The sequence below is a fragment of the Mirounga angustirostris genome, unplaced genomic scaffold (genome assembly GCF_029215605.1).
Source record: "Mirounga angustirostris isolate CCGP_5_RB_7025 unplaced genomic scaffold, mMirAng1.0.hap1 SCAF_8, whole genome shotgun sequence".
Classification (NCBI taxonomy): domain Eukaryota; kingdom Metazoa; phylum Chordata; class Mammalia; order Carnivora; family Phocidae; genus Mirounga; species Mirounga angustirostris.
The window spans coordinates 144,630,222-144,646,500 of NW_026991716.1; the positions used below are offsets into that span (position 1 = coordinate 144,630,222).

The 16,279-nt window shown below is 50.9% G+C and overlaps 1 protein-coding gene across 4 annotated transcripts in view; it reads left to right on the forward strand.

Moving 5' to 3' along the window:
* Window positions 1-16,279, forward strand: part of SMOC2 (SPARC related modular calcium binding 2) — a 158,858-nt gene that overhangs the window by 117,162 nt on the left and 25,417 nt on the right. For all 4 annotated transcript variants that reach the window (XM_045865902.3, XM_045865903.3, XM_064598372.1 and 1 more), the window contains exon 9: window positions 2,777-2,859. In XM_045865902.3, coding sequence (XP_045721858.1) covers window positions 2,777-2,859 — 83 coding nt within the window. The remainder of the gene's footprint in view (window positions 1-2,776; window positions 2,860-16,279) is intronic.

Consider the following 16,279-nt stretch of genomic DNA (forward strand, 5'->3'; position numbering starts at 1 on the left):
GGTAGACAGCAGCTTCCTCCTAACAGTCTCTAGTTGGGATAATCACCTGGGTAGAAACATGAGTTGGACCAGGGGCAGAAGTGCATCCTGGTCCTCCTGCTTTTTGGTGTCAAAATTAACATCTTGGCCACGGTGTACAGACTGCCTGTGAGCTGGGGCCCAGGTACCTGGACGAGCCCCTGCTGTGCCTGGCACAATAGGATCTGGGAGGAGAGGGGCAGGTTCGAGCCCGGCTGCTGCTGGGTCGTGGGGAGAGCTGGAACGGGCTGTCAGGCTAAGCATGGAGCAAGCTGGTTGCTAGCTACTGCATTCGCTCCCAGAACGGAGAGATTCCTCTTTCACCGTCTTGATGGCCGATGAAGGGCTCACCACCTGCTGCTGGCTTCAGGCTGTTCTTACCTCGCCTCGGGGCTGCCCCGTCCCCTGACTCCACAGACCGCCTCTCTCAGGGGTCGAGTGCACGTGGCCATGTGAGCGTGACGTCGCATTTCTCCCTGGCAGAAAGCCTGGCATCTGATGGGCAAGCAGATAGTCATGGGGTGTTCACTGTTTTCATACAAATAAGTTAAACACTATTGAAAAGAATGTGATGGATGTCAACACTAAATTTGGATTTCTCTTATTTGAGACTTCAAAGGCATTAGTTCTATTTCTTGAGATTGTCATTTCTGCAAGTTAAGGCATTTCCCAGTATTCTTTAAAAGAGGCAGAATACTGTCATTTAAATGTACATTTTTCATGTCAGCATAGTGCTGGGATTCTTAAGGCATCTCCAGGTTAAGTTTGGAACAGAACCAGAATGACCAGTGTGGCTAGCTTCCAGGTTGCTGCAAAGTTAAAGATTCAGAATGGGGGTTTAGAACGATATGGCCTCTTATCACCCAGGTGAAGGATGCTGGTGCTGACTTCTAGCATTTTGGAGGCTCCGCACAGAGTTCCTGTTACTAGTTCAGCTTCTAACCCAACAGAGTAGCCCGCGGCCGTCCCCGAGGTGCACTCTGGTACTCCTGCAAATGGGACATCCCCAAGAATGGCCGGGCGCTTGAGTTTCCACGTCATCCATCAGGAGCTGGGGCACCTGCTTGTCTTTTTACAGCTCACGTTTCGCGGGCCTTCAGCTGTGAAGATGTCACTGCTATAACGTAGGTGCCAGTCGGACCTGTTCCAACCCCACAGACGCTGGCCCAGAGCCTGAAACTGTGAGCGTTCTCCAGGTTTAGCATGTGTCCCTGGACACGAGCGACCCTCCGTGAGCGTACTGCTTTCGCTCATTTTCTCGTGGCAAAGGCTCGGCTCTCATCGATGTCCCTGCGGGGACAGGAGCCGCCCTGGTCAGGGAGGCGTGGGTCCCCTCACCCCTTACAGTCTCATGACTGTGGTTCCCTCTGCTGTCTGTACTGAACCCCACTGCATTTCAAAAGAAGATGAGCTAATGGCTACTGGTTAAAACGTGACCGCTTAGCTCTTTGCTGGAGTGTGTCAGGGACTCTTTAATTTCAAAAACAGCATTTCAAAAAGACGTATTAGGTTTGCGGGAGTGGGTGTTACATTCTCTGGCATCCAAGAGGCTATTCCGGGTGGGGGGCCGGAGGGGCGCGGGGCCCCTGGCTCCGTTTCAGCCGCAGCCGGCCAGCCCCGCCAGGACTGGCCACCAGGGCAAGGACACTCACAGTGTGTCCCTCGGGGAGACATTTCTTTCTCCTTTATTTCCCGTGATGGGAAAACAAAGAGTAAGGAAAAATAAGAATCTGAACTTATCCCTATGAAGTAAGTATGAGCTCCCAGCCCTTTCTTGGGGAGTGAGAAAGGAAGATGGGGCAGAGTGGGTGGGGAGGAGCCAATGAACCTGTTCACATCCTGGAAATCAGCAGGCCTTCAGTCCAGAACATTCCACCTGCAGCCCTGCCTGCTGGCTCACACTGTCCACCCGTCAGACTACATGGGGAGCTGGGGGTGGCGGGTTCTCTCCGTCAGTGTCCCCACTGGACGGGGGCGGTTCTCCACGTGGCCCGGGTCTCCCCATCTGTGGTACCCGGTGCCCAGACCACAGGCGTTTCCGAAGACCCGCCCAAGAGCACCCGCTGTTGCCCTGGGCCTGCATGGGAAGCCCGTGAGGGAGAGGGGCCCTGGGTCCCGTCCGCTCCAGAATCACCACGGAGCCGCTCTCGTGAGGGGGGCGTCCGCAGCACCCACACCTCCTGCCCCCATGTCAGGACCCACCTGTCAGGCCTTCTCCGCAGTTTCTGTTCACTGGACATGGGGCGCCACGTAGCACCCTCTCTCGCTCTCTTTCCTCCCCTTCCCTTCCCTTCCCCTTAATACAGGGACAACCTTTTGTAGCTTTCATGAATCAGTTTAAGATTTAGCTGGTCTTTCAGTAATACATAAATCTAAACTTCTGAGACTTTGCCTTCTTTCCTGGGCCGCACCCCAGGCCTCCTCTCCCCCCGGCCCCTCCCCTCTGAACCGTGTCGAGTCCTGGAACAGGTAGAGGTGCGGAGGTGGGGTGTTCGGCAGCCCCTGCGTAAGATTTGTTTCAGAAACTGGATGCCGAGGCAGAGCCCTGTGCGGTGTGCTCCTTCCTACTGACTGTGAAAAATAAGCTTATTAGAGTAAATTGTCACAGAGGTCGAAAACGGTCCTCAGTCGGGAGAAGTCGGTGCCACACGTGTGCTGCAGGCCGAGGGCGGGTGCGCTTGCTTGAGCGCCTGAGCAACGGAAGAAAGCATCCCCTTCCGAGTGTCAAGCCCGTTTTCCCTTCCTCCCCTCCTCACAGGTACGAACAGCCGAAATGCGATAACACAGCCAGGGCTCACCCAACCAAAACAAGGGATTTGTACAAGGGCCGTCAGCTGCAAGGTGAGTGGAGACATCTACCCCCGCTCTGAGCTTTCTTGCAGGTTTAGAACGAGAAAGAATCTCTCCAGCTCTGTTCCCGGTGGGGGGGGGCGGTGGCCTCAGAGCCGTCGACCAGGGACCTCCTCCCCAGGGCCTGCGGTCAGCAGACGTGCGAGGGCCCCGGGGAGCACGCCCAGGGCACGTGCAGGTCGGCGGCACCCATGGCCAGCAACGCTTGAGTGCCAAGTCTGAGACCCAGAGAAGCAGACAATGTCCCCTGAAATCAGAACTTCTAAACCAAAGGATCCTTTCATTCTTTTCCCTAAAAGAAAGCAATAATTCAAATGTCATTTTCTGGCATTCCTTTTGAATAGAATCAACAGTTCGAGAAGCTGAAGTTTAGGTTTTAATAAAACATGAGCTCAGTCTTTGTATCAAGTGAGTTTAATTACAAAGAAGTATTTAAAATTAAACAGAGGCAGTGAGTTTAATCTTATAATTTAAAAATACGTTCACAGAAAATGTTTTATGGATGTTATCTTTCATCAAAAAGCACAAAAGTGTTTATGATACACCAAAAACGATGGTGATTTTAGTAGTTAAACCTAAAGCCTTTGTTGGACCCCGAGTCCCTCCAGGAATGTACGTGGGATTAAGAGTGGCGGCGGTGAGTGAGGTGGCCCGGCCCGCCTGGCAGGCGAGCGTCCCGCAGTTTGGCTCATCTCATGAGATCAAGGAGTTTAGAGACACAGCTCTGACACATGGGGTGAATTTGATGGCATCTGTAAGATGCTTCTAAGCTAGTCGCTATTTTATTTCATTTTGGTTCTCTTTTTTTTTTTCTTTTAAATATCTCCAGATATTTAAAAGAAAATTGGTTCTTTTTTTTTTCTTTTAAATATCTCCAGATTGTGTGTGTTTAGCCAATGCCTCAGACACTGTGAAAACCATTCTCTAATGTCCTTAGTTCAGAGCACATATTTGGTCTTGGTCTTATACCAAGTCCGGATAAATTCCACTAGAAAAGTGGGTTCTTGCTTTATTTGCACTAGTATCGGGAAAGAGGGTTTTCAATTCTGAGTAAAGATGTTTATGGACGAAGGTAGAAATGACTAGAATATCACCCAGACCTGTCCCAATCTGTTGAGCAACACTGGGAATGAAAGTAGCTGAGACAGAGGAAGAGGAGGGGCGGGACGAAGGCTGCTTTCCTACCTGAAGACGACTCTGCTTCTGCGACTTTGCTGCTTCTGAGACGTTCCCGTGCGGGGCCGTCTCCTGGCCACGGGTCTCTCCAGTGACTTCCTCGTGATGCAGGTTCAAGGAGCCTGTGATTTTTTATTTTTCTGATTTTTGTCCCACCCTGTTTCTCTCTGTGGTCAGTGTGTGTGCGTCTCACGGATCAGGCTCCTTCCTGCATCTGGGGATGGGGAGAGAGGGAGACAGAGATCACAAAGGAGCAACTGCAAGCACCCATGGGGATTCCTAGTTAAGCACCTTTTGTATACGTGATGTCTTACCCTTGAAAGGAGCTCAGTGAACAGCTGGATTGCATGCTCCCTGATGTTCTCAGACCAGAGGAGTTCTCCCCCTCCATCATCTGCTGTAATCTCTTGCCTCTGAAGTCAGGCCTTATCAGTGGGTGGACGAGATTTTTCTTCACAGGAAACAATGAATCTAGCAGGCGTCTGGTGCATGCAGAGCCCTCAGTGAATGTTTGCTGGTTTTAGCTGGTCTTAATCATGTTGCACGAATATCAGACAATCTGTTCTTTGGCTCTAAGGGTCCAAGACTCTTAATGGTTTCTTTTCGATAAAGAATCAGAAATCGAGCTGTGGGTGGTTTTTACACATACGATATGAAACCCAGTCCATTTACGAACGTCCAGTCTAGCTTTGCTCTCTCTTAGTAAAAGGTGCTGGGACAAGAGGCAGTTCTCCTGTTCCTTCCTAGCAGTGACGTGCTCGCTAGGAAGCTCTTTTCATGGTGGACCCAGCGCATTAAACACCAGACCGGGCCCTTGATTTGAGGACGGGGATGGTGGTGGCTTGTGGGAGCAGCTGCTCGTCCAACTGAGAAACGCAAGGGGCGTCTCACTGGCTGGTCTGTCAGGAGTGCGGTCTGGGTGTCCGGGAGCTCGTGGTGAGGAGGCGTCCCCAGAGCAGGAAAGCCGGGCCCTGGCCTAGTGGGAGCAGGATTATTAGGCTGTCCTGGCAGAGACGCCCCTCCTCGCCCATACCTTAAATAAAAAACAGAGTCTCCAGGCACACAAGCCGCTTTATGCAAACCGTGTAATGGTCAGCTCGGTACCGCTCATGACCACTTCATCATTTTGATATTTTGGAGATAATTATCCTTATTAGGGAAAAAACAAGCAGGTCTTGGAAGGACTCCAGGAGAGAGGCTGTTCTTGGTGGAGAGGAAACTGTTTCAGAAGAGCACCGTGGCAGCTCCGTGGGCACACACGTGAGCCACATTTAGGCAGATGCGTTTTCTTCTTAAAAGGTGCAGTGTTCATTTTCAGGGGCTAAGTCCCAGCCAGCGAGGGTCCTTTATTTTCCAAGCCGAGCTGATAACCTTCTCCCACGTGGCCCACTTGTTTCGAGGGTTTGTTGACTGTCAGATGCTTATTCCCGCCGTCTCTGGGGTAGTTAGGACCTTCCACAGCTCTCACCGAGGGACGGGCAGCATGTCGCTATAGAGGAAGGTCGATATCCAGCCCATGTGCTCCAGCCTGCCCACCCCCTCGCCTCTGCAGGAGCGCAGGAGCCAGATGCCGGGCTCTCTGAGCCCGGGCCTGCTCAGGTCCCTCCCCCGGGGCCGCTCCTTCACTGGCCCACTGGCCCCGTGTGGCCTCCAGGACGCAGCTTCTTAGGGAGGCTGTCCTGGGCTCCTGTCCGCGGGGCACGGCCCACCGTACAAGTCCCCAAGGCACCCGGGGTCCGCGGGCTGTGTGCGGTGTCGCACGCCCTCGTGGCCTCCGAGAGGGGGAGCTGAGCCGCCAGGGGCCCCGCCAGCCGGCGCAGCAGGGAGCCTGCGGGAGACGGCTCGCGGGAAGTTTGTCGGAGAAGGACACTCGGCCGTGATTCTTCTCCTGCTCGAAGCCTTGGGCTGTTCTGTACTGAGTGGTACTGGGTGGTTTTGCTGATTGGAAGGGTGCGCAGTGTGAGTCTCAGGGACCCGGGGGGTCTAACGTCGGGGGGGAGGACGGCCTGGTGGGTAAGAGCCCGTCATTCCTGCTGGGCCTCCGCGTGCTTGCCGCCAGGTGGACGGAGGAAGGGCATGTTCTCCCCCACCTGCCCCTTCTGGGCGGCACCTGCAGCATCATGACGAGACTGACAGCCGTGGCCCCTAGGCCCCCAGAGGTCACACGGGCACCGACTGCAGGCACGAGATGCAGGTGAGGCAGGAGCCCGCTGAGATGCCGCACCTGCCAGCGACGGGGACCCCTCCCCCTCCACAGCACAGCGTCTGTTCGAGTCTACAGACACGAAAGTCTCCTCTCTTAAGGCCCCCAGTGACTGCGGGTGTAGAGGAATCTTTGGTTCTGTGAGAAACCCTAAAAGCACCCCTGCATTTTCCAAGTAATATTTTAGCACTATTCTAATTTTTTTCAAAGTTAATGATGATTTTCTGAGGTAGCATAAAATGATCCTTACCTTGCCCTGAGCATAGCTTAAGATATTTTTCCAAAGGTAATTAGACTGTCTAGGTCTATCCATGTCGCAAATGGCAGGAGATCATCCTTTTTGTGGCTGAGTAACGCTCCGCTCCGTGTGTGTTTGCCCGCGTGCACACACCTCTTCTTCATCCGCGCGCCTGTGGGTGGACACTGGGCCTGCATCCATGTCTTGGCTGTTGTAGATAACGGCAATAAACATAGGGGTGCATGTACCTTTCCAAATTAGTGTTTTAGTGTTTTCATTTTGTTTGGGTAAATACCTAGTAGTGCAATTGCTGGGTCCTGGGTAGCTCTATTTTTAAGTTTTTGAGGAACCTCCATAGTTTCCAGAGTGGCTGCACCAGCTTGCATTCCCACCAAGTGTAAGAAGGTTCCCCTTTCTCCACATCCCTGCCAACACTTGGGCATCTTTCCATGTGTCTGTTGGCCATCTGTATGTCTTCTTTGGAAAAAGGTCTGTTTAGGTCCTTTGCCCATTTTTAATCAGATTATTTGTTTTTCTGGTGTTAACTTGTGTAAGTTCTTTATATACTTATGATGTTAAGTGAAATAAGTCAGACAGAGAATGACATATACCATATGATTTTACTCATATGTGTGATTTACTCATATATGTGAGACAAACAAAAAACCAGACTTACGTACAGAGAACCATCTGGTCAGCAGAGCAGAGGTGAGCGGGGATGGGTGAAGGAGATAAAGGGATTCAGAGGCACAGACTTCCAACACAAAACAGGTAAGTCACGGGGATGAAAAGTCCAGCACAGGGAGTGTGGTCAGTAGTTCTGTGCTAGTGTTTACTGACAGCTGGTGACCACACCGACGTGGGGAGCACCGAGAGATGTGCGGAGTTGTGGGATCGCGGTATCCTGCGCCTGCAGCCAGTACAAGACTATGGTGGCTGTACTCCACTGAACAAAAGGACACCCGGACCCTGAGCCTAGCCCCTTCGCAGGGACTGCAGGACCCCGGGAGACCCCCGTGTTTACCTTTCTTCCACAGAGGACCCCGCAGCCTTCAAGGCTCTTTCAAGGAAAATATGAGATGTCAGTATTTCACCCATTAAAAATGTCAACTTCTACGATTTTTGTGTCAAATCAAATACCAAATTCACAGACATGCATCTCCCAAATTTTATCTGAAACAAAGTCTTTCATTTTAGATAGGCAGCCTTCTACCCGGCAGATGGGGTGAGCTCAGCGTCACCACACGTGCCCTGTGTCCACGGGGCTCGTCTGCCCAGCACCGTCCACGCTCAGTGGCTGCTCAGAGAGGCTTCCTGCCACCTGCCTGCTAAGAGGCCAGGCCAGGACAGAGCAGGGGGCGCTGGGTGTGAGACAGGACTTGGTTTTGCTGTTAAGAGCTGTCTAATGGCATCACAGTGAACGATTCATGCTTGTCAACTCAGGTGAGAAGTTTGGGTTTGGATTTCTGGATGTGGCCAGGGACTGAGTCGCAATGCTTGGGAGAGAGACCGGAGCTACTTTATTTTGGTTTTTTTTTGACCAGTGAGCTTGATGATTAAATGTGAAATGACATTTGTAGGTGAATAGGATTACTAAACCTTCAAAAGCAAATTGCAATCTGTAGGATGCATGATGAAGAAATGGGCCCTTAAATCCAGGTTTAGGAGAGGATGCCATGAGCGAAAACTCTGTTATAATCCCACATGTATTTTCCATGTGAGGCAGGAACCCCAGGACAAGGGGTGGGGGGCAGTGATTGAGAAGACGCGACCGTCAGGCATGGTATCTGCGGGGACATCCGGAGATGCTGCTTCCATCTCCCAGGTGTGTTCAGAGAATTACCCACAAGGCCCTGAAGGACACAGGGACATGTCTTCAATGAGACCTTTATTTAGTTCTGTTTTGCCTACCACCTGAAAGCAGGGCGTCTTGGTGAAATCTCCTGTAAGACTAAATAGTGTAAAGAAGTCATTACTATTAATTTATGTGGAAGACTTTCCGAGTGTTCCCAGACCCAAAAACTCACCTGTCAGGCTTTTCTGACTGATACCTGAGGATACATCTTGCTAAAAGACACAAAATAGGTGGAGATAAAGCCTGGATGCTCACAGACTCTGCCCAGTGCTCTGGGGCTGGAGCGGAGATGCTGCTGGGTCCCCGGGGTGGGAGCTCGTGCTCGGTGAGCGCGGCCTCCGTGCCTGCTGGTGAGCCCGCTGCCGACCAACGGTGGGCGCCGCGGGCGCGTCTCTCCGTTTTTCATCTCACCGTCTGCAGATCGCCTTCCGTTAGTGAAAACAGCTTCTAAGGCGGGTCTTTCCTGAAAGCGAAGAGGCGTGTCGCAAACTTGTGGAAAGCGGGATGCTTGCGCTGTTTCTTAGGAGAGCAGATAGGATGCTGGGTGTGGCAGGAGGCGTGTGCGAGGCAGGAACTACACGGTCTTAATTGTGTCACACTTGGCAGAATTCTTAGTGAGATTTTTATTAGGATATTTATTTAGTTCAGTTGATTTTTTTTCTCCATTTTTAAGATGAGGAGACACTGGAGGAGGCTTGGTGGAAAATTGTGGGAATTACTCATTCACAATAAAATAAGAACGAATAAAGACAAGTTAAAAAAGCAAAGGCTTTTTTTTTTTTTTTTTTCGGCCTTACCACGCAGAGGAAAGACTCATAAAGGTCAGCTGGAAATTTGAAGTTACTTACAAGGAGGTGTTGGGCACTTTTTCCGTTTATTTATACTTCGACAGCTGAATGAGAAAAAGTGAGTGTGAAGGCTGTTTCTTGGCTAAGCCACAGAATATGAAGAGGGGCTTCCTGGGCGCCAGGCTGCGCCTGCAAGCAAGTGGAAAGGTCTAGCTCATGAAAATCTGTGCATAAAAATGGAGTTTACGAAATGCAGGGGGGTGGGGAGACTGTGTCTTTCCTATCCTTTCAGATCGACTTTCATGACTCATTGATTAGAAGCCGCGCTCACTCTTGTCCTGAGCCTAACAGCTACTTGGATGTGGCCCCTTGTTTTCAATGGCGCATCCTCTCGTGTCTCACCCTCTGCGTTCAGCTTCCTTCCCTGGCCAGGTCTCCAAGTGGCCTCCCAGCGGGTTTCCGATCCCTGGATCACAGCTGCTGGCATGGACCCACCATGTGCCGCTGCTGGGGACAGGGGCCCCTTGCTACCAGAAGATGCCGAAGCTGCATGCGTGTCCTGGAGGCGAGGCCCGCCGTGGCCAACCCCACAACTTCCCTCTTCTCCCTGCCAAGAGCCCCACATCTCTCTCTTACTGAATCCTCTGCTCCAGGAAAGGAGGCACATGAGTCTCGAAGCCGACGTGCGACGTCGTGAGGGTCTGCCCTCCACTGCGTCCCACGAGGCTGGCCTTCACCTGCTGGCCACCCTCTCCTGGCTGCCAGGTGAACGGGGTCCCCCAGAGCATGAATCATCTGACATCTGTGGGCAGGTAATCCACTCATTTATCTCCTGTCCAAGAAGATGGACAGGTTTTCTGGCCCTGGTTGGTTGGGACGTAAATATTTATGGAAGTATTTCATTAGCAGCAGGGCTGGCTTCCTGGGAGCGGCCTGGGCAGCTTCCCCGTCTGCGTCTGGTTTAACCGCTCACTGCCGCCAGCTTGAGCTTCCTCAGGGTTTTGACCACGAGGGCCCGCGTTTTCAGGATTGCGCTGGGCCCTGCCAGTGAGCTGGGCGTGGCCGGTGCTGACACACTCCATCCTGCGTCCGGTCACGAGGAGCCAGGTTGGGAGTGCAGGGCACCAGTGGACATGGCAGCGGGTCAGGAAGGCCACCCGGAGGGCGAGAGGAGACGCGGACACGGTCCAGGGTCGTCCGCAGACGGTCTGAGGGGTCAGGACTACTCCTGCTCCACTCCAGGGGACACGGGGCTCTCCCCTGTGGCCCCCTGGGCTGGCACACGGCCGAGGCCATGGTAGGACCACTGAAAACTCACTTGAGCCGCGGCTAGACCCACACTGGTGACCTAGGATTCCTGAAATCCAGTCACACCGACCGATGGTTAAAAAGAGGTTCGCGGGTTTTTTTTTCAAGTTTTAAATTTCTAAAATTCAGTGTCCAGGCTGACGTCTCATTCCCCAGTGTAACAGCATTTCCAAATGTCCAGGCGTTTGCCGTCACCGCAGAGCCCCGGGTGTTGGCAGACCCCCACCTGCCGCCGCGGGAAAGCTCAGGGCGCACCAGCTCACGCAGACGCCCGAGGCTCAGAACCACGCTCCCACGGCTCTTCCAGAAGAAATCTGAGCTTAATCTGATTAAAAAATTCTCTCAGATGGTAGGGGAGTTCTATCAAAGACATTAGTGCTTCGAATCCTGGTTGGTCTGCTCCTTTGAAAGTCATGATTCGGCAGAGGGGAGAGGGAATAAGGTTAAATGCACGTTAATCATGGGAAAGCATCTGCCAGATTGACTAATGGTGTAAGCAACGTTTCAGAGACAGTTTGAATAACTGAGGAGGACAGACTGTCCTCAAACACCATTAAGTAAGTTAAATTTGTTGTTAAACAACTGCTATTCTACGATAAGCAGTTTTGTCCCAAATAACCACTTTAAAAAACCTTCCAAGTATGGGGTACACTGGAAGATAACAAATTCGCTTTTAACTGGCCTACAACTCCCTTTATTGACGTCGGCGTCCCTCGTAGCTCGTCTGACTTTATCGAGCCCCTGCCGTGAGCAAATCACTGAGCTGCTGTGACAGACTCACTTCAGTAATGGGCTGTGGTACACGGTGCAGGCCCGACACCCAGAGCGGGGGTCTCAGCGCCCCTGCCTGCGTCAGGTCCCCCAGAACCCGCCCGGGTGTGACTGGGCGTCGGCCGCAGCTGGGGAATTCCTTGTACCACAGCTACAGCTCTGCTCTGCCACGTTCTACATCTTGAGTCGTCCTGTGGGAAGGGCCAGCCACTGGCACTGCTCCCCACACTCCCTTCCCGAGCGCACCCCGAGCATTCCTCCTGTGGGTCTGGGCCGCGGGCTCGGCGAGGCCGGGTCCCGGGCGCCCGGAGAGCAGGCCTGGAACGAAGGGCTGCCGTGTGCCCCTGCTCGTCCCTCTTCACCAGGGAAGCTGTGCAGATGCCTTCGGCTCGGCTGTCTTCCTCCCAGCCCTTCACCGGGTCTCCCATACAGTTTTCCCTTATCCTCTTGGTTCTCCTGTTTTTAAACCCAGAACCGGTCAGAGCCCCGAAACTATGCTGGGCCTTCTCTGTTTTACGTTCTTATATAACCGAGAGTTCCTTTCTTTGCTAGCTTTGTGAGCAAATGTTCGTGGGTGGCAATCCTATTGTGCAGATGGCCCCGGGCCGGAGACACTTAAGACCCGGTCTCTATGGTCTGGGAGCCAAGATTGCAGTTTTATGTTCCCGGGACTGATGCTCTTAAACAAGACAGCAACATTTTACGCAATTAGGAAAATTAAGGAAATAGATTGGTGCACGATAAAATTTCCCCTTAATGCCTGAAAATGTCATGGAATCATCATTCTTAAAAGCCCTGTTCCAAGTTTTGTGTCCAGGTCAGGAACACTTCGCCCTCGCCCCAGGTAGTGCTCCTGGAGTCAGGACTGTCTGGGGAGCATCATCGAGCCGACACCGAGCAGGGCTGGGGGGTCGGAGTGAAAAATTGCTTCTCTTCCAGAAATCCCAAAGGGAACGGACACAGGCAAAATCCAATCAAAGCTGGAGATTGGCCAGAGCACAGGGTGATTACTTTTAGAATGCAGGCCCAACTAATGAAAATGGCATGGCTGACGGTAGAAATCAAGTTGCACTCTTCCTGATAACTTAATTCTTTAAGAATTTCAGTGGACAAACCGAGACCACAGTGCTCAAATACATAAGCCCTGTGTCTTGCTACTTGGACACTCCCAGATGACCAGCGATGGTAGGAAACTTTCAAAACCTGGTTTATAATGAATAACAGCAGGCCATGGAAACTTCTAGAATACTTTCCCTGACACGATGATTTAATTTTATTCTCAGCTCTCTCCTGACTTGTCAAATCAAGAACAATTTTTCAGAAAAATCAGTGGCTTCTCCCTCTGACAGAAAAGGATAAATGGACTGTCCCTTGGTTGTTAGATAACTTTCAGAAATGCCTGAGATGAATTTTTCGGGAGTGATTTTCAGTAGACTAGTTTTAGAGCTTTGGGTTCTCATCCCGTCTTTTCTCTGCACTTTTGCTTATTAAATTAAGTAAATTCTTTGGTGTGTATAATGCCCTGCTCCCAGTGGGGAAACTGAGGCCCCTCTCTCTGCTCAGAGTCGGACATGTCAGAATCTGGCAGATTTTACAGAATGGCATTGCCGTCAGAGATTCCTTAAATTCAGGAAGTCCTAGATTTCTGACTTTTTTTTTTTTTAATCTCCAGAGATACATGCATTGTCTGCTACGAAATACAGCTCTTGGTAGCACCATTTGATGGGCCCCTAGAAGTCCACTGAAGTCAATGTTTTATTTAACGCTTCACACTGTTAAATAATAACTGCTTGTTACCTACGCAGGCTAAATTTGTTAATTCAAATGCAAGGGAATAGCAATCTTTTCTTCGTAATTTCTCTAGTGGAGAAATTATTTTTGAAGCAAAGAGAGGAATACAATGGGTGTCAAATAGACACCTGTGCATATCCCCGTTCCTTGTGACCCTCCCCTCTTTTTCCAGTCATGGCACATGACACGTTATTTGTTGACATCGCTTTTTATTGCGAAGTGAACCAACTTTTCTGGCACATGCTATTTTCCCAGAATGTGCCAGCCCTGGACTCCACTTCTGCCTGACTTCTGACCACTTCACCTCAACTCAGTAGAAGTGAGGTGGTTGCCCTGTGTCGAGGGAGCCGACCAAGAGTAGAGCTGTGACTGCAATCCTGTGTTCCCACCATTAACTCAAAGTCCCTTCTGCTTTATGGCATTGTTTCTGATGTCAACGCCTCTACACAGAGTCTCCTTCTAAAGGAGCAGCTGATATACAAAATGCTTTACAGAAGAAGCAGATTGCTTTTGCACCTGGGACACGTGGCCCATAAAGAGGGAAGTCAGGATGCAGAAGGCCATTATTCTGGGGCTCATGAGAGCGCTTCCCCCCTCCGAGCCCAGGACAACTCCAGAAAGCAGGACCTGCTCAGGTTCTGAGCAAGAATGAGTGTCCTGGCAGCCAGCCTTAGTAAACACTAGAATGAGCAATCTTTCTGGAAGCCCTCTCTACAGACAAGGTTTTAATTTTCATAACGTATGTATCTGGGCAGTGACTTAGCTCAATTTTTACATAAATGAATATGGATTAAATGAGGCCTTTCATGATCTGCTGGCTCCTACATCTGGGGCATTCCTATGGAATTCCTTAAATATATGAAGCCAGAGAAGCTGGATTCATGAAGCAAACCGAGGTCACCATGTGATACTCTAAAAGGAGAAACAGGCTGGAGGTTTGGCAGGATTCAGATCAGGTCCTATTAAGGAATTTGGACTGTATCTTGGACAAGTTTTGTATAATTAATTTTTTATTAAGAAAATCACTGACAGAGTTGTGGATGGTGAGTCAGAGGTGCCCAAGACAAAACAGCAATAGCACCAAAAACCAAACAGCATTCGTGCTTGTGAATATTGACTGAGAACTCAGAGGGCATCAGTGCAGAAGCTCCATGTATATTAATTCACTCAATCTTCACGGCAGCCACTTTATCTATTCTTTGTAGATGAATACAGTGTCATGAAATATCCCAAATCTGTATAACTGAGACCTCACCACAGTAGTATAGTGAGCTACCTATTATAGCTCATGTGGAAGCTGATCAGAGCTACACACACACACACACACATGCACACACATGCACACACATGCACACACATGGAACAAAATTCTCTGTAGTATGGCACTTACAATAAGGTGGGCTATATTGAATGCCTTCTGTGATGTATTATTAAAGGAACCAAAATAAAACTGTAATAAAGTTGTTGTCCCACACCATGGAACACACACACACACCAACATCACTACCCCACCATCATCATCATCACCATCACCATCAACATCAACATCATCATCAACATCATCATCATCACCACCATCATCACTATCACCATCATCATCACCACCATCACCATCATCACCATCACCACCACCATCATCACCAGCATCATCACCAGCATCATCACCACCATCACTACCATCACCATCATCATCATCATCATCACCGATCACCATCATCACCATCATCACCACCATCACCACCATCACCACCATCACCATCATCATCACCATCATCACCATCACCACCATCATCAACATCATCATCACCATCATCACCACCATCATCACCATCATCACCATCATCACCACCATCATCACCATCATCATCACCATCACCACCATCATCAACATCATCATCAATATCACCACCATCATCACCATCACCATCAACATCATCATCAACATCATCATCACCATCACCATCACCATCAACATCATCATCAACATCATCATCATCACCATCACCACCATCATCAACATCATCATCTCCATCATCACCACCATCATCACTACAAATACTATCAATGTCCAATTTGAATGAGGCTCAACTTACCAAAATCAGTACAAATGATCTGCACCTTCCTCCCTGTCCTCCCACTTTTCTTCCCTGGGGCTCCTGTGTAGGGTTTGCTGCTAGACATAGCAAGATACCTGGGGCTCCCAGGCCACCGAGAACGCTGAGCATCCTTGGCTGAGCTGGGATCTTGCTCTGGCTCTGGCTTATGATGAGCATATTTTTGGGAGGATGATCTTGGAGGGTGATAGGCCAGGAGACCCACCTTCCCTTATGCCCGTTCGGGTTCCACCCAGCAGAAATTATGGGATGCTAGTGCAGGGTGTTGGCCTGGGTAACTGCCAGTCCAGGCACTGCTCTGAGGTGAGGACCTTGAGATCCAGAGAGGTCAGGTGACTTGCGCGAGGTCACCAGCAAGTGTGGGGTGCCTCTTGAACTAGAGTCCTGCTCTCGTCTGTGTTATCGGGCTTCTATTCTCCTTTCGTCACGGCGTTTGGTTTCGTGGTTGTATTTTTCCTGCTTTTTCTTCTTTACCTATTAAAAGTAAATGGCAGGCTCAGATGTAGGAAGCAATGAGCTGGCCTTAAGTTTGCCACTTGGATTCGCGTGCCACCTCCTGGGAAGCTTCCTTTCCCTTTGAGTGTTGAGGGTGTACACACAGCAAAGGCGGGCCGAGAGCTGAGCCCTCCGTGATCCCAGGCCCTGGGGCAGGCGAATGTGACCTGCCCTCCTCCCTCTGCAAGGTGCGGTGGTGCGCCCATTGCAGCTCCTTGGTCGGGGACGCCAGCTCGTGGGTGCAGAGAATGCAGACAGGCGAGCCCTGGGTTTTCTCACCACAGAAGGCAAGCAGCCCTCTGAGGAGAAAGTGAATTCTGTGTTTACACGTGTAATAGCCCTGTCACACCCTTCTTGGACGCTGGAGTGAAGACATCGCTCTGGCTTTCATAGTCTGCGGGCACTGTCGAGATAAGAGCTGCCTTGCTAGGAACAGTAAAAATCAACAGTCTGCGACGTTGCTCATTGGAGAAATCATCCAAACAGCCCGACCAGAGACAAGATTCCAGGACAGGGGATGAAGCCCCGTCACATTCAAGAGGTGCGTTCCTCCAGCTGGTCAGGAAGAGAAGTCTAGCTCTGGAGGGAAAATCCCCTCAAGCGTAAGTGAGACGAGCCGGGGTCAGTCAGCGCGGGCCTGCCTGCCTTGCTCCCGGTGGTGCTCTGGGGCCG